The sequence below is a fragment of the Oryctolagus cuniculus genome, chromosome 12 (assembly GCF_964237555.1).
Source record: "Oryctolagus cuniculus chromosome 12, mOryCun1.1, whole genome shotgun sequence".
NCBI classification, from domain to species: domain Eukaryota; kingdom Metazoa; phylum Chordata; class Mammalia; order Lagomorpha; family Leporidae; genus Oryctolagus; species Oryctolagus cuniculus.
Genome location: NC_091443.1, coordinates 81,695,755 through 81,721,713, shown reverse-complemented (window position 1 = coordinate 81,721,713; position 25,959 = coordinate 81,695,755). Strand labels below are relative to the sequence as shown.

At 40.8% G+C, this 25,959-nt stretch overlaps 1 protein-coding gene across 7 annotated transcripts in view; it reads right to left on the bottom strand.

The window, feature by feature from the left end:
* Window positions 1–25,959, bottom strand: part of MINDY2 (MINDY lysine 48 deubiquitinase 2) — an 87,391-nt gene that overhangs the window by 41,260 nt on the left and 20,172 nt on the right. For 5 of the 7 annotated variants that reach the window (XM_002718209.5, XM_051821957.2, XM_051821955.2 and 2 more), the window contains exons 3-4: window positions 11,332–11,396; window positions 3,086–3,244 (exon numbers count right to left, since the gene is read on the bottom strand). In XM_002718209.5, the coding sequence (XP_002718255.1) occupies window positions 3,086–3,244; window positions 11,332–11,396 (224 nt within the window). The remainder of the gene's footprint in view (window positions 1–3,085; window positions 3,245–11,331; window positions 11,397–25,959) is intronic. The other 2 variants (XM_051821956.2, XM_070054299.1) reach the window with 1 other exon arrangement.

Below are 25,959 nucleotides of genomic sequence, written 5' to 3'. Positions count from 1 at the left end.
ACCCCATGGGAGACCAGGAAAAAGCACCTGGCTCCTGGATCCTGCCATCGGATCAGCGCGGTGCGCCGGCCGCGGCGGCCATTGGAGGGTGAACCAACGGCCAAGGAAGACCTTTCTCTCTGTTTCTCTCTCTCACTGTCCACTCTGCCTGTCAAAAAAAAAAAAAAAAAAAAAAAAAAAAAAAAAAAGAATACATAAAAACTCAAAACTTAACTCTGAAGAACCAGTCTAAATAGACAAGAGACATGAAGAGACATTTTGCTGAAGAGAATATACATATGGGAAACAATCACATGGAATATATTTGACATCATTAGTCACTAAAAGATGTGCACATTAAAACTTCTTTAAAATATCATAATGTAACCATCACAATGGTTAAAATAAAAAAGGGTGACAATATCAAATGATGTCAACAATGCAGAAAAACTAGATCACTAATACACTATTAGTGGAAATGTCAATTTTTGGCATAGCCTTTCTGATAAATAGTTTGATAGTTTCTTAAAAAAAATACATGGTAATTGCAACCCTGGGCATTTAACCTCAAGAAATGAAAACAAAAACCCTTGCAGAGTTGTTTATAGCAGCTTTATTCATAACAGCCATGAATTGAAAAAAAGAACACATTTTTTTTTTTTTGACAGGCAGAGTGGACAGTGAGAGAGAGAGAGAGAGAAAGGTCTTCCTTTACTGTTGGTTCACCCTCCAATGGCCGCTGCGGCTGGCACGCTGTGGCCGCTACACCACGCTGATCCGAAGCCAGGAGCCAGGTGCTTCTCCTGGTTTCCCATGCGGGTGCAGGGCCCAAGGACTTGGGCCATCCTCCACTGCACTCCTGGGCCACAGCAGAGAGCTGGCCTGGAAGAGGGGCAACTGGGACAGAATCTGGCGCCCCAACTGGGACTAGAACCCGGTGTGCCGGCGCCGCAGGTGGATGATTAGCCTATTGAGCCGCGGCACCGGCCTACATGTTCTTTAAATGGTAAATGATGAACCTGTGGTCTACCCAAATCATGGCATACTACTCAGTAACAGAAAGGAGCAAACTATTGATATATCCAACTACCAGGATGCTACAGAGACTTATGGTGAGTAAAAAAAAGCCCATCACAAAAGATTATATACTACATTACTTAACATATAATATTCTTGAAATAAAATTATAGAAGTAAAGAACAGATTACTTGCCAAGGATTTAAGGAGATGTAAGGGTGGGAGAGAAGTAGGTGTGTCTAAAAAAGGCAGCAGGAGAGTTTCTTATGGTGATGGAAATGTCTATATCTTGGCTTTGTTAATGCCAATTTCCTGGTTTTAATATTTTACTAAAATTTTACGATATGTTACCCTTGGGGAAAACTGGGCAAATGGTACAAGGGATCATTGCCATATTTCTTACAACTGCATGTGAACCCATAATTACCCCCAAATAAAACACTCATTTTAAAAAAGCAAATCTTTATCTTATACATAAAAAATATAAATTTGAGAACTATTAGCTGGTTTAATTCATTTCATTTTTCTTTTACAGTTCATAATTAAGAAATAATATTTTGAAATTTTTATTCTACTTTTTAATTTTAGAAACCATGTATATAAGCAACAATATTATTAAAAGAATACAGGAATAGTCATAAGACAGATCAATGGATTAGAGAAGACTCTAGCCTACATAAGACTTAGAATATGATAGAGGAAGTATTTCTTCCTTTTGTCCTTTCAGATGTATCCTCCACTGAACTTGGGAGGCTGACCTCTATGGACTGCAGCAACTGGAATTCTTACTCTCTAGTTAGATGGATTTGGTCAATGGGAGCAACTGGAGAAAATCAGAGAGTGGAAGTCAGAGTACATTATCTTCACTCTGTCTCTGCTCGACCACAGCTAGGTAGCAACCACATTCTTCTACTAAAGACCACAGCTCCTGGCCAGTAACCCTATGCTTTAGTAATTAATTAATCTTGCTAAGTTCTGCTGACTAGTTCCTCTTCTTGACTCCTTTGAGTTAGGAAAGCAATCGTTTTTTGATATCGCTAATTCTAGGATGTTTACTATTCCTTGTCTGTTTCCCTAAACTTTGCCCACACGTTTGTAAATATTCTCTTCCTTTAACATTTCTCAGTTTCTCTCCAGTGTGTCATCTACTTCTTGTAGGAAACTAATGTACTTGCCAGGAAGCACAATCTGGAATGCTGCATGAGTAAATACCAAGGGTCACTATATTTAGAAACCCACAGTTAGAGTGATGGGAATATGGGGGTGCCCCCTTTTTTCTTTGGTAAATGTGGAGTGATGCAAAATATCTTTTCAAAGCCATGCCAAAAAGAATATGGCCTAGTCTAAAGGCAGGTCTGGCTTTTGTCCTAACTTTTGGGAGACAGCCTCTCATCCTTCGAGATTCCCCTAGAAATAGGGCTTTGTAATTCAAAGTGGGACTCTTGGACCTTAACTATGGTTTACACTAATGAGGTGAGCCCATTAGGGGAGGGAAGGGCAGAGACAGATTTCAACTACATGGACAATTAGTCAGTTAACCAATCGTTATCTACAAAATGAAATTAAAAAAAAAATCTGAACACTGATGGTTGGGTGAGCTTTTAAGACTGGCAACATTCCTGACATAGTGTCACACATCAATTCCAAGAAGGTAGCAAGTTAAGGACAATGGAATCTTTACATTTGGAACCTTCATAAGCTCTGCCCTGCACATCTCTTTCTTTGACTAATTTTAGCCATATCTTTTCAGGATAATAAACTATAATGGTGAATACCCTAGGTTCCAGTGGTCTCTGTGAATCTTTGCAGCAAATGATTAAACATGAGGGTAGTCTGGGAATCTCTGAACTTGGAGTTGGTATGAGAAATGAGGGTGGTCTTATGTGGATTAAAATTCTGAATTTGGACTCTAATTCCCTGCAGTTGAGTCAGAAATCTTGGGCAGATTTGACAGTGCTCTTAAGCTCATAACTTGACTAATTCGGGTAAAAGCACAAAAATATAAATGTCCAAAAATATAAATGTAGATAGACAAATTAATAAATTTTTACTGCATTTGAGTTTATATAATTTAAATTCTTCTACTCACCTGAGGATCTACTAACCACCCGTGGTACAAAGGAATATCAAGAAGATCAAATACTATGCATTCCGGTGTATATTCAAATACTCGAACACCAGTAAATCGTACATTTACATCTAGGCCTGTCTGTAGTTTGTGCAAAATTGCCATAGCATCACTCATATTCTGAAAATACAAAGAGGAAAGATATATGTCAGAATGATCAAAACAAAAACAAAAAAATTTTAAGTATAAACACACTGATTTTTAATATTCTGTTTTATCCAATTTATTTTTTTTATTTTTAAGTACCTATTATGGGGGCCGGTGCTATGGCGCAGAAGGTTAACACCCTGGCCTGAAGCGCTGGCATCCCATATGGGTGCCGTTTCTAGTCCCGGCTGCTCCTCTTCCGATCCAGCTCTCTGCTATGGCCTGTGAAAGCAGTAGAGGATGGCCCAAGTCCTTGGGCCCCTGCACCCGCGTGGGAGACCTGGAAGAAGCTCCTGGCTTTGGTTTGGTGCAACTCCAGCCATTGTGGCCAATTGGGGAGTGAACCATAGGATGGAAGACCTCTCTCTCTCTCTCTCTGCCTCTCCTCTCTCTATGTAACTCTTTCAAATAAATAGATAAATCTTTAAAAATAAATACCTATTATGTACCAGGCATTAATATGAATTCCAACAATACAAGGGGACTTAAAAAAATTCAAGAATTTTTTTTTTCTAAAGATTTAATTTATTTGAAAGTCAGAGGTAGAGAGAGAAGGAGAGACAGAGAGAGAGAGCCATCTTATATCCGCTGGTTCTCTCCCCAGAAGACCACAATAGCCAAGGCTGGGCCAGGCAGAAGCCAGGTGCTTCATCTGGGTCTCCCACATGGGTGCAGGGGTCCAAGGACTTGAGCCATCTTCTGCTGCATTCCCAGAAGCATTAGCAGAGAGCTGGATTGGAAGTGGAGCAGTTAGGACTTGAATCATTGCCCATATGGTAAGCTACTGTCACAGAGGGTGGTTTAACCCACTATTCCACAATGCTGGCTCCAGGATGTGCGTGTGTGTGTGTGTATGTGTTTTTTAAAGATTTGCTTATATATTTGAAAGGCAGAATTACAGAAAGTACACAGACACACACACACACACACAGAGCAAGCAAGAGAGTTCCTCCATCCCTTGGTTCATTCCCCAAATGCCTACAAGGGCCAGGGCTGGGCCAGGCTGAAGCCTGGAGACTGAAACTCCATCTGGGTCTCCCACATGGGTGGCAGGGGCCCAAGCATTTTGACAATCCTCTGCTGCCTTCCCAGGAGCATTAGCACTGAGCTGGATCAGAAGTGGAGCAGCCAGGACTCGAACTGGTAACCATATGGGATACCAGTGTTGCAGGCAGCAGCTTAACCTGCTGTGCCACGATGCCAGTCCCTTTTTTAATTTGTTTATTAGAGATATATAAAGAGAGAGAAGAGGAGAGCTCCCACCCACTGGTTCACACTCCAAATGCCTACAGTGACTAGCAGGGTCAAAGTTGGGAGCCCAGAACTGGGACTCAATCCAGGTCTCCTATGTGGGTGGCATGGATTTTTTTTTTTTTTATTTGACAGGCAGAGTTAGACAGTGAGAAAGACAAAGAGAAAGCTCTTCCTTCCGTTGGTTCACCCACAAAATGGTCACCACGGCTGGCACACTGCGCCGATCCGAAGCCAGGAGCCGGGTGCTTCCTCCTGGTCTCCCATGCAGGTGCAGGGGCCCAAGCACCTGGACCATCCTCCGCTGCACTCCTGGGCCACAGCAGAGAGCTGGACTGGAAGAGGGGCAATCAGGACTAGAACCCGGTGCCCATATGGGATGTCGGTACTACAAGCGGAGGATTAACCAAGTGAGCATGGAATTAATTACTTGAGCCAACGCTGCTGCCTCCCAGGGTATGCATTACCAAGAAGTTGGAGCACAGAATCAAACTCAGGGGCTTCAATGTGTGATACAGGCGTCTGAATTGCTTGGCCAAATGCCTGCCCTATACATTATGTTTTAATTCCATTTTTCACAAACTTTTTTGAAGTCCTTTGTGTAACAATGAATAAAACAAAGTTTTTGCTCCCATGCAACAAAAGTTCTACTGGAAAAAACAAAAATGTAAACATACAATATGGTATTTTACTACAGCAAAATAATGTTGTACAGAATGGAAGGAATAAAGGACCTACTTTAGAACGGGAAATCTAAAACCAAAAGTTTATCAAGTCAAAGAAAATGCTCTTTCTCACTTCTGGATATGGATCTAAAATAACTCAGAAAAGGATCTCAAAGAGATATTTGCAGACCCTTGTTCATCGCACCTTTACAACACCCAAGACATGGAATCAGCCCAACTGTCCATTAACAAATGAATAAAGAAAATGTGGTACATATATACAATGGGATAATATTTAGCTGTAATATACAAGAAATCCTATCACACATTACAATATGGATGAATATCCTTGAGGATATAATGCTGAGTAAAATAAGCCAGTCACAAAAATACAAATGCTATATGATTTCACTTATACATGATATCTAGAGTAGTCAAAATCATAAAAACAGAAAGTACAAGGATGGTTTCCATGATCTTGTGGGAATGGGAAATGGAGGCCTACTGTTTGATGTGCACAGAATTTCAATTTTATAAGAAGAAAAATTCCACAGATCCATTACAAAACACTAAGAACACAGTTAACATGACAGAACTGTACATTTAAAAATGGCTAAGGGGAAAAAATTTAAATTGTGTGGGTTTTACCACAATCAAAAAATAGAAATGAGTGATTAATACATGAAAGACATGGAAGAAACTTAGATTAATAAGTGAAAGAAGACAATCTGAAAAGGTTCCATGCTATAAGATTCCAAACAACATTCTGGAAAAGGCAGAACTATGGAGATAGTAAAAACACAAAATTAAACAAAAAAAATCAGGGATTAGAAAGGAGGGATAAATAGGCAAGGCATAGAGGGTTTTTAAAACAAACTATTCTGCATGATATTGAAATGCTAGATACATGTCATTAAATACCTGTCTAAACCCAAAGAATATACAATACAAACTGTGAACCCTACCATAAATTATGGACTTTGAGTGACTATGATATATGGTGTAGTTTCTCAATTCTCAATACAAGAGATGTATTACTCTGCTACAGGATGTTTACAGTAGGAGAGACTGTGCATGTGGGTTTCGGAGGCAGAAGAGGTATAGGAATAGTGTCTGTACTTTCTATACTTAGTTTTGCAGTGAATGCACTGGACTTAAAACTGCTAAAAAAAAATTTAAGGATAGAAAAAGAAAGAGGATAGTCTCTTGAAAAATGAAACCTGAATAGAGACCAAAATGAATACAAATTTCTTTCAATAAATATGGTCACATCATCTGTAATGAGGACTAGTTTAAAACATATTTTTCTAAACATTTTAACATTAAATATGGACATAATTATAGAGGATATATCTGAATAAAAACAAATACATAAAATATAATAAACTGAAATCTCTTCTACTGATCAAGCACTATGCTAGACAATACAAACAGGAACAGTAGACTGAAGTCTAAGGGAGTGGCTTATAATAGGGTTAATATAAAATTAACTTTCTTATATTAAACTAAGGAAAACTAAGGACTCACTCTGAAATTAGAAAAAAGGCAAATTAAGGTCATAAAATCAAAGCTTTTACCAAATAACTTGTTAAATTTCATCCTAAGAGACTGAAGACTGCAAATTATTTAAATGTTTTCAATTCATAAATAGAACAATTAAAACAGTATTACATTCTTAAATAGCATTTGACCTTTGTCAGTTTCACCTCTTCCTAGTTTTTATATTACTCCAAAACAATATATTTCCTCAAGCTTTCCAAATTTTGAAACTTAATTTACAAAATTTCCCTTAAGATTTTTTTAATTTTTAAGATTTATTTATTTGAAAGAGTTACAGGGAGAGAGAGAGAAAGAGAGATCTTCCATCCACTGGTTTACTCCCCAGATGGCCACAAAGGCTAGAGCTAGTCCACGCCGAAGCCAGGAGTATCTGCCAGGACTCCCATGTGGGTGGCAGAGTCCCAAGGACTTTAGTCATTGACCCAGGTTTTCCTAAAGCCATAGTAATGATGAATCTGAGAAAATAGTAATGAACAAAGAATTATAGGGTTATTATATTATCACCAATTCTTTGTTCTATTTTTGTTAAATCCCTAGTTGGTAATCAGTCTACTTTCTTTATAGTCAACATAATTTCTAGTGGTTTCTGGGCTTATGTGTACAGCTTCATATATGCACTACATTATTACAGATTACTTAGTATCAAAATAACAATTAATACCATTTGATAATATACATAATGATTAACACTGATTTACAAAGGGCTAAAATGGTTATTTTGGCACCAGTGCTGTGGCATAGTGGGTAAAGCCACCACCAGCAGTGTTGGCATCCCATATGGGCACCAGTTCGAGTCCTGGCTGCTTAACTTCTGATCCAGCTCTCTGCTATGGCCTGGGAAAGCAGGCGAAGATGGCCCACGTCTTTGAACCCCTGCACCCACGTGGGAGACCAGGAAGAAGCTCCTGGCTTTGGCCTGGACTAGCCATAGCCTTTGTGGCCATCTAGGGAGTAAACCAGCGGATGGAAGATCCACAATGAAGGCCCCTCTTTTTTTTTTTTTTTTTTTTTGAGGATTTATTTTTACTTATTTGAAAGGTAGAGTTAGAAAAAGAGAGGTCTTCCATCTGCTGGTTCACTCCCCAAATGGCCACAATGACTGTAGCTGTGCTGGCCCAAAGCCAGGAGTTAGGGGCTTCTTCTGGGTCTCCCACATGGGTGCAGGGTTCCAAGTACTTGGGCCATCCTCTCCTGCTTTCCAGGGGCATTGGCAGGGAGCTGGATGAGAAGTGAAGCACCCCAGCATATGGTGCTGCAGGTGGCAGCTTTACCAAGTATGCCATAACACCGGTCTCATTACCTTTAATTTTGATGCTAGTGTGTACCAAGCTGTTGTGACAGAGCTTAAGGTAGCATTAATTTAATTTTTTAAAAAATAAGAGTGTTAATTGTTTAAGATTTATTTATTTGAAAGTCAGAGTCAGAGAGAGAAAGGAGAGGCAGAGAAAGAGAGGTCTTCCATCCGCTGGTTCACTCCCCAATTGGCCACAATGGCTGGAGTTGCACCGAACCGAAGCCAGGAGCCAAGAGCTTCTTCTGGGTCTCCCACGTGGGTGCAGGGACTCAAGGACTTGGGCAATCTACTGCTTTCCCAGGCCACAGCAGAGAGATACATCGGAAGTGGAGCAGCCAGGTCTCAAACCAGCGCCCATATGTGATGCCGGCGCTTCAGGTCAGGGTGTTAACCCACTGCACTACAGCGCCGGCCCCAATTTAATTTTCTACAGGGAAATTAATATGAAAATGAAATAACATTCCTTTTTTGGATAATTTTACATAAGCTAAATTTTAGAAAGATTCAATACAGAGCTACAATCTTGCTAACTAAAACTTCTTTACTATAAGTTGTAATGTAGAATGTACTTGCATTTTTCCAGTTTTACTTCATGCTATAATCTAACAGAAAAGCATAAGGTGTGCGTGTGTGTTCATAGCACATTTTTAAATGACTGAAAATGTTTCATTTTAAAATGTATTTTATACTTAAAATATTTCACTATGGTTAAAAACATCTTTGGGAAGAGTTCTAAGAATTTAGCCACTATTTTAAAGGATTTAATAGCTGTCTTTTCATCTCTGTGACTCTGCTTTTCAAGTAAACAAACAAATCTTTAAAAAACAAAATAAAGGGGAGCCGACATTGTGGTGCAGTGGTGTCTCTCCCTTTCTCTTGGCCTTTCAATAAATAAATCTTTTTTTTTTTTTTTTTTTTTCTGACAGGCAGAGTGGACAGTGAGAGAGAGACAGAGAGAGAGGTCTTCCTTTTCTGTTGGTTCACTCCCCAATGACCGCTGCGGCCAGCGGGCTGCGGCCAGCACACCGCACTGATCTGAAGCCAGGAGCAGGTGCTTCTCCTGGTCTCCCATGCGGGTGCAGGACCCAAGCACTTGGGCCATCCTCCACTATACTCCCGGGCCACAGCAGAGAGCTGGACTGGAAGAGGAGCAACAGGGACAGAATCCAGCGCCCCGACCTGGTCTAGAACCCGGGGTGCCGGTGCCACAGGTGGAGGATTAGCTAAGTGAGCCACGGCGCCGGCCCTCAATAAATAAATCTTTAAAGACAAAATTAAAGGGGCTGGTGCTGTGGCATAGTGGGTAAAACCGCCACCTGCAGTGCCAGCATCCTATATGGGAGCTGGTTCGCTGCTCTACTGGTTGCTCTACTTCTGACCCAGCTCTCTGCTATGGCCTGGAAAAGCAGTAGAAGATGGCCCAAGTCCTTGGGTCCCTGCACCTGTGTGAGAGACTCAGAAGAAGCTCTTGGCTCCTGGCTTTGGATGGGTGCAGCTCCGGCCAATGCGTCCAATTGGGGAGTGAACCAACAGATGGAAAACCTCTGCCTCTCTCTGCCTCTCCTTCTCTCTCTGTGTAACTCTTTCAAATAAATAAATAAATGTTTAAAAAAAAAGAGAAAATTAAAGGTAATGTAAATAAATAATCATACCTTATAGTTTTAGTGCTTGTGTTAAATGCAGTGTACTTTTATTGCCTGCTATGTGTAGAAGAAATTCAAACATTAGATATAATTTGTCTCAATTATGAAGCAGAACATTACTTCCAATCATTTTTCAAGCATCTAAATCAATGTAATGAAGTCATCCTAAGACTGCAAGATGGACTTAAAGGAAACAAAATACTGACAACATCTGCAAACACTTGTTACACAGGATTTTCTTAGAATTCTATGTATTCCAAAGTTAATATGAGGCTTAAACTAGCATTAGTAATTTCTAACTTTAAGTTTTAGTATTAATCAAAATAGCTTCATGGATTTCAGTAAGAAATTATATAAATTTGAAAAATAAATGATATAAACTGAAGCTTATTATTTTATACTTATAAAATATCCTTTGCTGGTTTTATATATTGGAGGTTGGCATGAGATTTCATTTGAAAAGAAGTTTCTATTTCTAAAGATGTTTGGAAACCACTGCCTTAAGCTACCTATTTCCTCAATAATATTTAAATGATCTACCAGAAACATTTGGCTTTAGCTACAGATTTCCTATCCTACAATTTTATTAGGAATGGATTATCTGAGCATTCAAATTCAAGAAATTTTCTGGGGACAGAACTGTGGCATAATTGGTTAAACACATCACTAAGTGCATAGCACATGGAAGACCCAAAAGAAGCCTCTGGCTTCTGGCTTCAGCCTGGCCCAGCCCTGGCTATTGTAACTATTTGGGCAGTGAACCAATGGATGAAGATCAATTGCTCTGTCTCTCCCTATCTGTCTGTAACTGTCTTTCAAATAAATAAATCAATCTTTAAAAAAAAGAAAAAGAAATTTTCTATCAGAATGAGTTTTATTTCATTTTTGTGAATTTTATACTAGTGAAACTATGTTAAGCATGTTCAGTACTTGCTCTGAAAGTAAATATGAAGGTATCAATGATGTCTATTTCATCCCTGGTTGATACCTCCTCCCCGTGTAAGAAAGTAATTCTTTCTTGCCTTCTATTGCTAATAAGGGAAGAACATTGAAGAAAATGAAGTTCTGCTTCCTTCCTTCCAGCTCCAAAACTTTTGATCCTTATCAACTCTCCTATATTAAGAACAGGGTATCTAAAGAATATGCCAAGAAATGAAGGCATACTGACACGATGACAAAACAGAAGAATTTGTCCTAATGGCATATCCTGGAAATCTTTTGTCAATTTTCTGCTAAACATAACTTAATTATAAAATATAAATAAAATGAGAAAATATGAATCAATGACAAAAGCAGTTGACACTAAATTTTTCAAGAAAAATGCCAGGCTATCATTTTATATGGATCTGTATAAATATATCGATATATCATTCTATTTAGCGTATATATTCATAAAAACACAAGGATCTGCAAAGTATGGCCTGTAGGCCAAATCTAGCTTTGAGCTTAGAATGCTTTCTATATTTTTAAAGGGTTGAAAAGAAAGAAAACAAAGAATATGCAATAGATACTGACCGTTTATAGCTTGAAAAGTCTAAAATATTTATTGGTCACTTATAGGAAAAGTTGGCTTATCATTAATAGAGATAAAAGCATATATTCATTACAAAAATTATATTTTAACATAGCAAAAACTGTGTTTATTACCTGTTCATAATTTAAACGTTGAATTTCTGAAATTTCTTTTGGCTTTGCATCAAGCATGTAATCTCCTGTAAAAAGAAATTGTGAAATGCCTTTTTGAAATATTACTTTTTCTAATTACAAAAGTAATAGGTTTTAATGATCAATTATTAAACACTGCAGCAGGTGACAGATAAAGTTGATTCTCCCAATTCTACCAAAGAAAGTCAGTGTTTGCTATCCTCACATATTTTTCAATATATATACTTTATAATGCTTTGAAAATTTCTTTTATCTTCCATTATATAATCTGTTTGAGTACTTTTCCATGATACTACATACAAAATTCCCCAAAGTTGTGCCACGTCTTATCAATATCAACAATATAACTGTTTTCCCATTACCTCATCAACAATGGATGTTATCGGTTTCTAAATATTTGCAACTCTGAAGGTAAACAAAATTATTTTTGTATTTATAAATCTCTCTCTCCTCCCTCGTATCTCTGCCTTTCAAATAAATAACTTATTTATTTATTTGAAAGGCAGAGTTGCACAACAGAGAGAAGGAAAGAGAGAGAGGTCTTCCATTTACTGGTTCACTCCTCCTAAATGACTGCAATGGCTTGGGATGGGAAGGCCAAAGCCAGGAGCCCAGAACTTCATCTGGGTCTCCCACGTGGGTGGCAAGGACCCAAGTACTTGGGCCATCTTCTGCTTTCCCAGGCTCATTAACAGGGAGCTGAATCCAAAGCAGAGTAGCTGAGACTCTGACATGGGATGCCAATCTACTGTGCCACAATGTTGGGCCTGATTTTCTATTTCAAAAAATAGTTTGAAAGACTCCATCAAGTATTCTATTAGATATCGAACTTTGATAGAAAAGAATTCCCATGGGGGCTGGTGTTTTAACAAAGCAAATTAAGCCACCACTTGCAACACTGATACCAGTGTTATATCCAAGTATCAGTTGGAATCCTGGTTACTCTACTTTTGATCCGGTTTCCTGCTAACACTACCGGGGAGACAGTGGATGATAGCCCAAGTATTTGGCCTGCTTATACCAAGTAGGAGTTCCTGGCTCCTGACTTCAGCCTGACCCAGCCCAGGTTGTTGCGGGCATTTGGGGAGTAAACTAGCAGATGGAGGAAATCTCTGATTCTCTTTGATATAAAATAAAAAATTAATAAATAAAATATTAAAGAGAGCTATTTTGTTTAGCTTATCTAATCTTTGTAACTGTAATTAAACAAGACTTTCAATCAAAAAGCATCTTTTTTATAAAAAAGATTTATTTATTTATTTGAAGTCAGAGTTACAGAGAGAGGGGGAGAGACAGAGAGAGAGAAACCTCTGTCTGCTGGTTCACTTCCCAGATGGCTGCAATGGCTAGGACTGAGCCACGCTGAAGCCAGGGGCCAGGAGCTTCATCTACATGGATAGCAGGGTCCCAAACACTTGGACCATCTTCCACTGCTTTTTCCCAGGCCATTATCAGGGAACTGGATTGGAAATGGAGCAGCCGCAACTTGAACTGGCATCCATATGGGATGCTGGCATTGCAGGCAACAGCTTTACCCACTATGCCACAACACTGGCCCCTTGAGAATCTACTCGGTGTTTAGCAATGGGTTAAAACAGTATTAGGACATAAATGATGCTCTTATCAATATTCGGTTGGGCGATGAACATAAAAGAAACAGAGAAAATAATAATGGTAAGGTATAACACATGTGAAATGTAATAAATGCCTTAAGTACCAAGTGATTCTACAAAGAGACATGATACACTCTGTAGAGCTTAGAAATATCTTTTGGAGGGGTAGATCTAAACTGGATTCAGAGAAATGGGCAGGACATGGAAAGGCAATTGGAGGAAAAATTTATCTGAGGGAAAATGAGTGATAGAGAAAGAAATCTAAGAAAGATCATGTCATATGGACAGATTATAAGAAAATTTATACATAAGATTTATATTACAAAGTGTTAGGAAGTATGGCCCAATGAGTAAACTTGACTAGATTATAAAAAACCCTAATGAGGTGCGGAAAAATGGGCCAGTTGTAAAAGATCAATGAGATATTTACACTTATTTTTTTAAGCAGAGGAGTGAAGGATGAAATCAATAATTTAGGAAAAGAACACCTGTAATATAGGCTAACTTGGAGGTTCAGAGAATGATAGTTTGTGTAAATCAGGTTATGAAATATCAACACACAGAGAGGGGAAAGAATTTCAAAGAAAGAATCCAAGACCTTGATAGTAACATAATATTCCAAACAAAAAGAAATCAAGAAACAAAAAACCTGATAGCTACATCATACAAAAAAAATGGAAGAGAAGGTTTCATAGTAGTTAGCTTATCCCACACAAACATTTCGGAAAGAGACACAATCAAGTCTAGACAAAATTAAATACTTCAATATTGACCTCTTTTATGGCATATTTATTTTCAAAAGTTAATTATTTTTTAAAAGGTCAGACAACATCACTATCCCAACAACTACCTTCCTTATTATACTATGTTAACATCACCAACATAAAATTTTTGGATGTTTGAAGTTACAGTTTCAGTTTGTGTTGGGCTTTGTTACTTAATACTCATACCATTTCCTGCCTTCTGTCTGTACCTCTTCCCCACCTTACTGATTACATCTCCTAACACTTTGTAAGTGTCTCAGCTTGTCATGTTCATTTCTACATGCCAAGTCCTCCAAGAAGCTATGTTCATGTTTGGCCCCATTTTTATATTCTAGTAACAGATATTTTCAAACTGTATCTCACTTACTCCTTCTCCTCTAAACTTTGTCAGTCAAAATCCCAGTCCATGGAGGTACCTCAGCCAGGTGTTAGGAAAGCAATTAATTGTTTCTCTTAATGATCCTACTGCTCAGATATATCTCTGGTTCCTCCACAGAACTGAAATAATCTCAATAGGAGAAAAATCAACTAGCTCAGAAAATTAAACAATTTGTTCTGACAGGATTGATCCTGAATAAAATTTACTTCTGGCCGAGCGGTCTTTAGAATCTTTGAGTTGGGGCTGGTACTGTGGGGCAGTGGATTAAGTGATGCTGGTATTTCATGAGTGTTGCTTCCTGTTCTGGTAGCTCCTCTTCTGATTCAGCTCCCTGCTAATGTGCCTGGAAAGCAGCAGCAGATGGCCCAAGTGCTTGATCCTTTGCCATCTATGGGAGACCCGGATGGCATTCCAGGATCCTGGTTTAGGCCTGGCCCAGCCCCAGCCATTGCAGCCATTTGGGAATTAAACCAACAGATGGAAGATAAATTTCTCTTTCTCTCTCTCTCCCCCTTCTCTTTCCTCTTTCTCTGCAACTCTTTCAAATAAAATAAATAAATCTTAAAACAAGAATCTCTGTCCATACCACTCTTATAAACTTCTCCCCTACCTCCCATTAGGATCATATTACTTTAATGTTTCTTCTACTAGCTAAGATCTCTCACTCAGGACTCACAGACTTTTCTGGCTACCCCAGATCTAGTTATTTCTTTGCCAATTTTTCTTTTTCCCTAGCAAAATTCTCTATCTGATGTCTTGCTCCCTTAGGGCTTTGCTAGGTAAGAGTTGGAGAAATTTAATATGCCAAGATGTGAAGTATTTCTTGCTGATGTTTTCATGATATACATGCTTATGCAGCACATTGACTGCATTGTTGATATCACTAAATAACTTGCCCACAGTATACACACAGTAAATAATAAATTGATAATAAAAAGAAAAGCATTAGTAGTTGTAATAATAAAAAAAATTTTTAAAGTAGTATTTAATATGTAATAAGCTCAATAGGCTAATCCTCTGCCTTGCGGCGCCAGCACACCGGGTTCTAGTCCCGGTCAGGGCGCCGGATTCTGTCCCGGTTGCCCCTCTTCCAGGCCAGCTCTCTGCTATGGCCAGGGAGGGCAGTGGAGGATGGCCCGGAAGTGCAGTGGAGGATGGCCCGAGTCCTTGGGCCCTGCACCTGCATGGGAGACCAGGAGAAGCACCTGGCTCCTGCCTTTGGATCAGCGCCATACGCCGGCAGCAGCGCGCCGACCGCGCCGGCCATTGGAGGGTGAACCAATGGCACAAGGAAGACCTTTCTCTCTGTCTCTCTCTCTCTCTCACTGTCCACTCTGCCTGTCAAAAATAAAAAAAAATAAAATAAAAAAATAATAATAATATGTAAAAAACTCTTCTGGGCAGTGAAGGGGGAAGAAGGATATACTTTTAAGCATATGAGCTTTTCAACATTCTTTAAATTACATAGGAAGGTGCCCAGATGGAGATAGCACATTATTTAACCTCTCTGAAGTCATCTGTTTCCTCACTTCTAAAATGAAGAGAGATTACAATTTTGTGATGCTTTATTTCTGTGCCAATATTTTCTTTTTTAAAAGATTTATTTATTTATTTGAAAGCAGAATTAGAGAGAGAGGGAGACATCAGAGAGGTCTTCCATCCTCTGGTTCACTCACCAAATGGCTGCAATAGCTATAGCTGGGCCAGGTTGAAGACAGGAGCCCAGAACTCCATCCTGGCCTCCTGTGTGGTTATCAGGGGCCCAAATACTTGGGTCATCTTCTGCTACTTTCCTAAGTGCACTAGCAGGGAGCTGGGTCAGAACTGGGGCAGCTGGGACTCGAACAAATGCTTATATGGGATGCTAGCGTTACAGGTAACAGCTTAATTTACTACGCCACAGCACCATCCCATCTGTGCCAAATGTAAATTTTGTACCATTAGTACTTCCATGCTATGGCTCCACTCATGAATTCTCTGCTATCACAATCATATTCTTCATCTACAGGAATTAACAGCATGAGTTCATTCTGTTTCTGAAGGCATTCAGACAAGGGCAATTAGAGTTATGGTAATAACCAGCAGGGAGGCAGTAAGGTAAATGGTACAAATCTGTAGTGGCACATACAACACAGCCAAAATGAAGCAGAAGCTATGGAATTTCAGCACAGTTTAGGTTAACACTATCCAACAGAAATATAATCAAGCCACAAAAGCATGCCTATATGTGGTTACAAACTTTCTAGGAGCCACATTACAAAAAAAAAAAAAGGAAAAAGGGATAGGTAAAATTAATTTTAACGCTATATTTTACTAAACCCAATATATAAAAAATCATTTCAACATACAATAAATATTGCTAAACTATTAATCTTTTTTAACTACATCTTTGGAATTCAGTGTATAGTTTACATTTATAGAACATCCCAATTCATACTGTCACATTTCAAGTAATAGCCAAAAGTGCCTAGTGACTTCTATACTGGACAGTGTAGGTCTAGGTGATTTAGGCTCACAATGTCAGAATAAAAAGAGTAGGGCAGAAAGTAGATGGATATGGAAGATCTGGATAGGAAACTGTTCAGAAATACATGTTCCTCTTCACTTGGGCACTCAAATGTCTGTTGAATCAACACATATTTGCTAACTGCTTTCAACCAGATATCATCTTAAAAACTACATTTAACATGTTATTACCCCAATTTAAGAAACTAAAATAGATTCAGCATCCTACTATAGTAAATCCATACACTTACACTTGGCTCTTAATTCTGTGCAGCCATAGCCTACTTAACCCAAACTCTATTCCTATACCTATATAACATGTATTGACCACAATCAAATTGGACTCATTCACTGTTCCTTCAAATACAGCTTACATATTTCCACCTCTACCTTGAGCTTACAAGTTTCTACCCAATCCCCAATTTTCAATAATAAGGGCATAGGTTCTACCTATACTTAATACAAGTCAGATATACTCCTTTTTTTTTTTTTTGAAAGACAGAGTGGACAATGAGAGAGAGAGAGAGAGAGAGAGAGAGAGAAAGGTCTTCCTTTTGCCGTTGGTTCACCCTCCAATGGCCGCTGCGGCCAGTGCGGCGCGGCTGGCATGATGCGGCCGGTGCACCACGCTGATCTGAAGGCAGGAGCCAGGTGCTTCTCCTGGTCTCCCATGGGGTACAGGGCCCAAGCACTTGGGCCATCCTCCACTGCACTCCCGGGCCATAGCAGAGGGCTGGGACAGAATCCAGCACCCCGACCGGGACTAGAACCCGGTGTGCTGGTGCCGCTAGGCGGAGGATTAACCTGTTGAGCCACGGCGCCAGCTCAAGTCAGATATACTCCTTTAAGTTTTTTCCTAGTCATCTATTTTTCATACCCATTTGCAGCCAAACTTCTCCAAAGTTATCTACACTTGATCTTTCAGCTGCTCTTCCACTCACCACTCTATTTCCATCTCACCACTGCACTGCCACTGTTTTGTGGTCACAATATCCTCCATGTTGCTGTATCATAAGGAGAATATTCTCCAGTATTCAGCACACCTTCTTTTTCCTTTTCATACTCTCCTCCTGTTCGTAGCCTCATTATACCACCCTCTACTAGCTTTTCCCCTTTCTTATTGCCCACTTTTCCCCTTGCTTCTATTTTTTTTTATACATGTTAGCAAGGGTGATGTTGCACCGAAGGAGATAAAAAATGATTCTTGAGATAGGAAATGGGCTAAGAGGGATAGGGTTGGGGGCCTGACATACTATAATGCATTATGGCCTAACAGGGCCATAGTATATGATCAAAATACATTATATCTGTGGTATTAAAGCGCCTTGAACAGGCTAGTCTGTGGCACAGTTGGTTAAACCACCACCTAGCATCCATATGAGCACCAGTTCAAGTCCTGGCTGCTCCATTCCAATCCAGCTCCTTGCTAATGTGCCTGGGAAAGCAGTGGAAGATAGCCCAAGTGCTTGGGCCACCACATGGGAGACACAGATGGAGTTCCAGACTCCTGGCTTTAGCAGGGCCCACCCATGGCTGTTGCAGCCATTTAGGGAGTGAGCCAGCAGATGGGAGACCTCTCTATCTCTCTGAAACTGCCTTTCAAGTAAATAACTAAATTTTTAAAATTTATTTTTAAAAAAGTGTCTTAGGGGCTGGCGCTATGGTGCAGTGGGTTGACACCCTGGCCTGAAGCGCTGGCATTCCTTATGGGCACCGGTACTGGTCCTGGCTGCTCCTCTTCCGATCCAGCTCTCTGTATGGCCTGAGAAACAGTAGAAGATGGCCCAAGTCCTTGGGCCCCTGAACCCGCGTGGGAGACCCAGAAGAAGCTCCTGGCTTCAGACTGGCACAGCTCTGGCCATTGCAGCCATCTGGGGAGTGAACCATCAGACGGAAGACCCCTCTCTCTCTGCCTTTCCTCTCTCAGTGTACCTCTGACTTTCAAATAAATAAATAAATCTTTTTTTTTTTTAAAGTGTCTTGAAGTGAGCAATTAGGACAGAAATGTCCACAAAGGCTCCCTGGGGAAGCAATAATGGAATTCTCTTCAATCTCTGCATGCTGGAAAACTCCAGGGAACAATCCTGAATACTCTTATCTGCCCCCTCTTTCTGTCTGATGGTCTCATCAATTTATTTAGATTTTAGGCACCATTTCTGCATAACTGGGATTTTGATAAATCCTAAACTCTTATCTTAAATTTCCATGGCTCACTTGGGTAATCCTCCGCCTGCAGCACTGGCATCCCATATGGCCACCGGTTCTAGTCCCGGCTGCTTCCCTTCCAATCCAGCTCTCTGCTGTGGCCTGGGAGTGCAATGGACGATGGCCCAAGTGCTTGGGCCCCTGCACCCACATGGGAGACAAGGAAGGGGCACGTGGCTTCTGGCTTCAGATTGGCACAGCTCCGGCTGTTGCAGCCATCTGGTGGGTGGACCACAGGAGGGAAGACCTTACTCTCTGTCTCTCCCTTTCACTGTCACTCTACCTCTCAAATAAATAAAATCTTTGAAATTTTTTTCTGTGTCCTTGAACTCATGGTCTGCCACCAGAAAAATCTCCTAGATATCCAACTTCTCTGAATGTTCTCTTCACTTATTTAAATAAAATTTAGTTCCACCTTGATGTCTCTGCAGCCCTTTCAAGTGACAGCTTTTTTCTCCCTCATATTTCTTTACCAGGGAACCTGCAGGTAGAATAGGTATCTACTCATTCTTTACTGCCATTTCTCTCTCTTTTCTCTAAAACTCTTCAGTTTCAAAATTTGTACCACCAAGGGCCAGGGTTGGGGTGTAGTAGAGTAAGCCTCTTCCTGTGACTTCAAGCCCCAGCTGCTCCACTTCTGATCCAGCTCACTGCTACTGGCCTGGGAAAGCAGTGGAAGATGACCCAAGTGCTTGGGCCCCTGCACCCACATGAGAGACCTGGAAAAAGCTCCTGGCTCCTGGCTTCAGATTGGCTCAGCCACAGCCATTGTGGCCATTTGGGGAGGGTGCCAGTGGATGGAAGATCTCTCAGTCTCTGTCTCTCCCTCGCTCTCTAACTCTGCCTTTCAAATAAGATAAATAAATCATTAAAAAAATTTGTGCCATCAGATACTACCCATCTACCCACCCTGTTGCAGTTACCTGACTTTCAGTTCAATATCCATTATTCCTAGCTCACTATCTCTCTCCAATACAAATCTTGTCTTATTTTTGGTAATTTCAATATTCACTGACATGCTCTTCCAATACCCTCACCTCTGTTTCTCGACCTCTTTCTTATCCAACAAAAATATTATAATTCTACATTATGTCAAAAACTCATCCTCCATGGTAATATAGCTTTGTCATTACCAGCCTCCAAAAGTTTTTTACCTCTATGAAGAATCAGCACTTATAATCCATTATTCCCATCAAAGTTTCCTTTAACATATTTATATCCTCATTTACTCCATATGCAGCTTAAATTCTATGACCCATCATTATAATTCTCCATACACACCTTTAATACTCTAGGTCCTTCAACATATTCACCAGGCAAAAAAACTCAACTCTGATTAAATATTACTCTCCCATATTCAGGCCTGGACTCTAGACATACATAGCTAAATGTGACTGGAGAATTCATAGCACCACGCTGTGTGGTCTGACTAAGCTCAAAGGTAATATTAGAGAACCATACTACATCTTCCCAATCCATTATTCTCCCACTCTTCTAGACAATTATTTTATATGTTCCCACATATCTTCAACAACTCCTCTTCCATTCTCACCACCAACCGATGACCTAATTTCCTACATCACTGAAAAAAATAGAAGCACTCAGAGGTCTTTTATAAGCTACAACCACAATAACCCACCTACCTGCATCTACTCTGAAATCATTCTTTTCTCTCTTATCTCTTCTGTTAGTATTGACAGACTTTCACTGGTCTAAAGTACTTTTACTGGGAATGGGCAATGTGGCACCGCAGGTTAAGCTACTGCTTGTGACATCTGCATGTCATATCAGAATTCCTGGGTCTGAATACTGCCTCTGCTTCAAATCCAGCTTCCTGCTAGTGGGCACCCAGGGAGGCAGCAAACGATGGCTTTAATACTTGGATACCTACCATCTTAATGGGCAGCTTAGATTGAGCTCTGGACTCCTGGCCTCTACCTGACCCAGCTTTGGCTGTTGTAGATATCTGGGGAGTCAATTAGCAGATGGAAGATTTCTCTGTCTCAATTACTCCCTCTGTATGTCTACCTTTTGAATAAAAAAATTAAAATAAAAAAAATCTAGAGTACTTTTTTCAATTCATTTTCTCTTTTTATTATATGGCCTTATTGAGATAGAACTCACATATAAACCATCCATCTAAACTGTAAAATTCAATGTGTCTTATATTCATGGATTATAAAGCTATCATGATTTAATTTTAGAATATTTTTATGCTTCCTTAGAGAATGCTAAACAGTCAATCTCCAGCCCTAAGCAACCACCAATTGACTTTCTATCTCTATAAATTTGTGTATTCTGGACACTTCATATAAATAGAATTGTGTAACATAGAATCTTTCATGATCTGGCTTCTTCAACTTAGCATATTTTCAAGGTTCACTTAAGTTATAGTATGTATTATTACTTCATTGTTTTTTATGGTTCAATAATATTCTTTTTTTTAAATTTTTTTTTTATTTTTTGACAGGCAGAGTGGACAGTGAGAGAGAGAGACAAAGAGAAAGGTCTTCCTTTGCCGTTGGTTCACCCTCCAGTGGTCGCTGTGGCCGGCATGCTGCGGATGGCGCAGCGCGCTGATCCGATGGCAGGAGCCAGGTACTTAATCCTGGTCTCCCATGGGGTGCAGGGCCCAAGTACTTGGGTCATCCTCCACTGCACTCCCTGGCCACAGCAGAGAGCTGGCCTGGAAGAGGGGCAACCGGGACAGAATCCGGCGCCCGGACCGGGACTAGAACCCGGTGTGTCGGTGCCGCAAGGTGGAGGATTAGCCTAGTAAGCTACGGCGCCAGCCCTCAATAATATTCTCTAATATATCACATTTGTTTACTGCTCACTTGATGACACACATCTGAGTTGTTTCCACTTTTTGCCTATTATGAATAATACTGCTAACACACCTATATAAGTTTTTATATGGACATATATTTTGACTTCTCTTAGGTAAATATCTCACTGAAATTTCAGGGTCATATGGTTAATTTTAATTTCTTTTTTTTTTTAGGTTTATTTATTTATTTAAAAGTCAGAGTTACACAGAGAGAAAAGAGACAGAGAGATCTTCCATCTGTTGATTTACTCCCAAAGTGGTCACAACAGCCGAGGCTGGGCCAAGTCAAAGCCAGGAGCTTTGGCCGGCGCTGTGGTTGACTAGGCTAATCCTCCACATGTGGCGCCAGCACCCCGAGTTCTAGACCCGGTTGGGGTGCCAGTCCTGTCCCAGTTGCTTCTCTTCCAGTCCAGCTCTCTGCTGTGGCCGGGGAAAGCAGTGGAGGATGGCCCAAGTGCTTGGGCCCTGCACCCACATGGGAGACCAGGAGGAAGCACCTGGCTCCCAGCTTCGCATCGGTGCAGCACACCAACCGTAGCAGCCATTTGGGGGTGAACCAACGGAATGAAGAGCTTTCTCTGTCTGTCTCTCTGTCTAAATCTGTCAAAAAAAATTTTTTTTAAAAATCAGCCTCCTTAAAATGTAATTCTTTAGGATATTAAAAAAAAAAAAAAAACAAAAAAAAACAACAAAAAAAAACAAAAACAGGAGCTTCTTCTGAGTCTCCCACGTGGTTGCAAAGGCCTAAGCTATTGGGTCATCTGCTGCTGCTTTCCCAGGCACATTAGCAGGGAGCTGGAGCAGAAGTGGAGCAGCCAGGTCTCAAACCAGCATCCATATGGGATTCTAGCATCACGGATGGTGGCTTTACCTGTTACACCAAAATACCAGCCCTATGTACACCTTCTTAAGAAAATGCAAAACTATTTTTCAAGGTGGTTGCCTTGTTTTATATGAATTGGCTATGTATAAGGATTTCCCTTTTTTGTAGGTCATGCCATGCATTTGTTAAGGTTATCAAATGTACTCCTAATGGAGAAATCATTGTTCAATCTTCAGGCTTCATCTCACTTGACCTATGAGGAGCATTTGGTTCAGCTAACTCTAACTCTTCCTTGAAACACTTTTTCATTTGTATTCTAGGAAATCTGGGTCTCCTGCTTCTCTTCTATTGGCTGAGCATGCCTGTTATTTTCTCTCCCTCTTCTAATCACGGTCAGGTCCTGGACTCAGGATACTCATCTTTTCCTTCTCGATCCATTCATTCCCTTTGTGGTATCACCTAGTCTATGTACCATATGTGTATCGTGTCTGTAAATGTGTTCAGCATTGGGCTGGTGTAGTGGAGTAGAGGGTAAAGCTGCCAGCTGTGATGCCAGCATCCACAAAGGATGCCAGTTTGAGTCCCAGCTGCTCCCCTTCTAATCCAGCTCCCTGTTAATGTGTCTGGGTAACCAGTGACAAATGGTTCAACTTCTTGGACCCCTGCCATCATGTGGAAGACCAAAAGAAGATCCTGGCCCAGCCCTGTTACAGCCATTTGGGGAGTGAACCAGCAGATGGTAGATCTCTCTCACTCTCATTCTCCCTCTTTCTCTGTAACTCTGACTCTCAAATAAATAAATAAAACCTTAAAAAAAAAAATGTAGCCGATGCCACGGCTCACTAGGCTAATCCTCTGCCTGCGGCACTGGCACACCGGGTTCTAGTCCCGGTCGGGGTGCCAGATTCTGTCCTGGTTGCTCCTCTTCCAGTCTAGCTCTCTGCTATGGCCCGGGAGTGCAGTGGAGGATGGTCCAAGTGCTTGGGCCCTACACCCACATGGGAAACCAGGAGAAGCACCTGTCTTCTGGCTAGGGATCAGCCCGGTACACCGGCCGCAGTGCGCCGGCCGCAGCGGCCATTGGAGGGTGAACCAACAGTAAAGGAAGACCTTTCTCTCTGTCGCTCTCTCTCTCTCTCACTGTCCACTCTGCCTGTCAAAAACAAACAAACAAACAAAAAAACAAAAACCAAAAATGTGTTCAGTACTAACATGTCCTGTCTAGCAGCCAGGAGCAACATATGGCTATTTAAATTTAAATTCCTCCGTCACACCAGTTACATCTTAAGAGCTCAAGGGTTACATGTGGCTAGTGGCTACCAAATAGGACAGCACAGATACAGAAAATTTCTAATATCACAGAAAGGTATATTGTGCAGCTCTAGTTTGGACCTCTCCTCTGAACTCTAGATTTATATACCCAATTTCCATCCTGACACTGCCATGTAGATATCAAATAAACACCTCAAAATCAAAAATCATGATAGTCCACCCTAAATCTGCTCCTTCCATTTTTCCCCCTATTTCAATGATGTTAGCAGCGTCCTTCCAGTTGTTCAAGCTGAAACCCAGAGAGTAACTCTTGACTCTACTCTTACTCCATATCCAACTGATGAGCAAATTCTGTCAACTCCGACCTGGAACCTGAGCACTTCTTTCACCTCCACTTCTCCTATCTTGTTTGAAGCCACTATCATCTTTATACTCCTTGCTTCATCTTTAGCCCCTGTAAAGTCTATTTTCAACTCAACAGCCAGAAGTCGTGTTCATGTTGGTCCTCTATTCAAAATCCCCTTAAGATTTGTTTAAAATTTATTTTTATTCAAGAGGCAGGCAGAGAGTCAGAGACAGAAACAAAGAGAGCTCCCATTCACAGGCTCACTCTCCAAAGAGCTGAAACAGCTGGAGCTAGGCCAGGATTAAGCCATGAACCAAGGGCACAATCCAGGTTTCCCATGTGTGTGGCAGAAACCCAATCACTTGCCATTACTACTACCTCCTGTAATCTGCATTAGCAGGAAGTTAGAGTCAGGAGATCGAGCAGGACATTGCAGGATGTGAGCATCCTAACTCCTAGGCAAACTGTTTGCTTCTCAAATCCACAGCTTAATCATATCAAAAGTCAAAGTCTCTATAACAAAGTACAGGGCCCACTCCATTAACTCTGATCTCATCTCCTACTACCGCTCCTCTTCACACTCCTGGGCAGTCATACTGGCTGCTCCTTAAAAGAACAAGGTATATTTCAGCCTTCTTCCTAAACTATAATAGAAACAACTAAGTTCAGAAATCACCAAGAAGAGTGGGCGTTTGGCCTAGTACTTGATACACAAGTTAGGACACATGTCCCCTTGCAATGGTGTGATTGAGTTCATTGCCCAGTTTCAGCTCCTGATTCCAGTTTCTTGCAGCCCTTAGAGGCAGTAGTGGTGGCTCAAGTAGTTGGGTTCTTGCCACTAACATGGGAGACACAGACTGAGTGTCCAGCTCCAACCTTCAACCCTCTATCTGTTGAGGGTATCTGGGGAGTGAACCAGTAGGTGGGAGCTCTGTGTGTATATGTCTGTCTCCCTGTCTGGCTGTTGAATGAATGAATCAATGAATAAATAAATAAATTTAAAAAGTTAAAAGAATCACAGTCTCTCTCTCACTCTGTAACTTTGCCTCTCTAATAAAGAAATAAATCTTTAAAAATATATATACTTGAAAAGCTAAAAGGATTTTTAAATGTTTTTACTACAAAGAAACAAATATTTGAAGAGACAGATACGTTTGGCCTCATTTGAACATTACATGCTTTGTACATGTATAGAAATATTATATGGTACCCATAAATATGTACAATTTTTATGTGGCAGTTACTGCGGCGGCAGCACCCCGGGTTCTATTCCCAGTTGGGGCGCGGGATTCTGTCCCGGTTGCTCCTCTTCCAGTCCAGCTCTCTGCTGTGGCCTGGGAAGGCAGCACAGGATGGCCCAAGTGCTTGGGCCCTGCACCTACATGGGAGGCCAGGAGGAAGCGCCTGGCTCCTGGCTTTGGATCGGTACTGCAAGCCAGCTGTGGCGGCCATTTAGAGGGTGAACCAACGGAAGGAAAACCTCTCTCTCTGTCTCTCTCTCTCACTGTCTAAATCTGCCTGGCAAAAAAAAAAAAACACACCAGTGCCGCGGCTCAATAGGCTAATCCTCTGCCTGCGGAGCCGGCACACCGGGTTCTAGACCCGATCAGGGCGCGGGATTCTGTCCTGGTTGCACCCGCATAGGAGACCAGGAGAAGCACCTGGCTCCTGGCTTCGGATCAGCATTATGCACCGGCCGCAGCACGCTGGCCGCAGCGGCCACTGGAGGGTAAACCAACAGAAAAAAAAAGGAAGACCTTTCTCTCTCTCTCTCTCACTGTCCACTATGCCTGTCCAAAAAAATATATATATATATTATATGGTACCCATAAATATGTACAATTTTTACATGGCAGTTACTGTAAGAATCTTC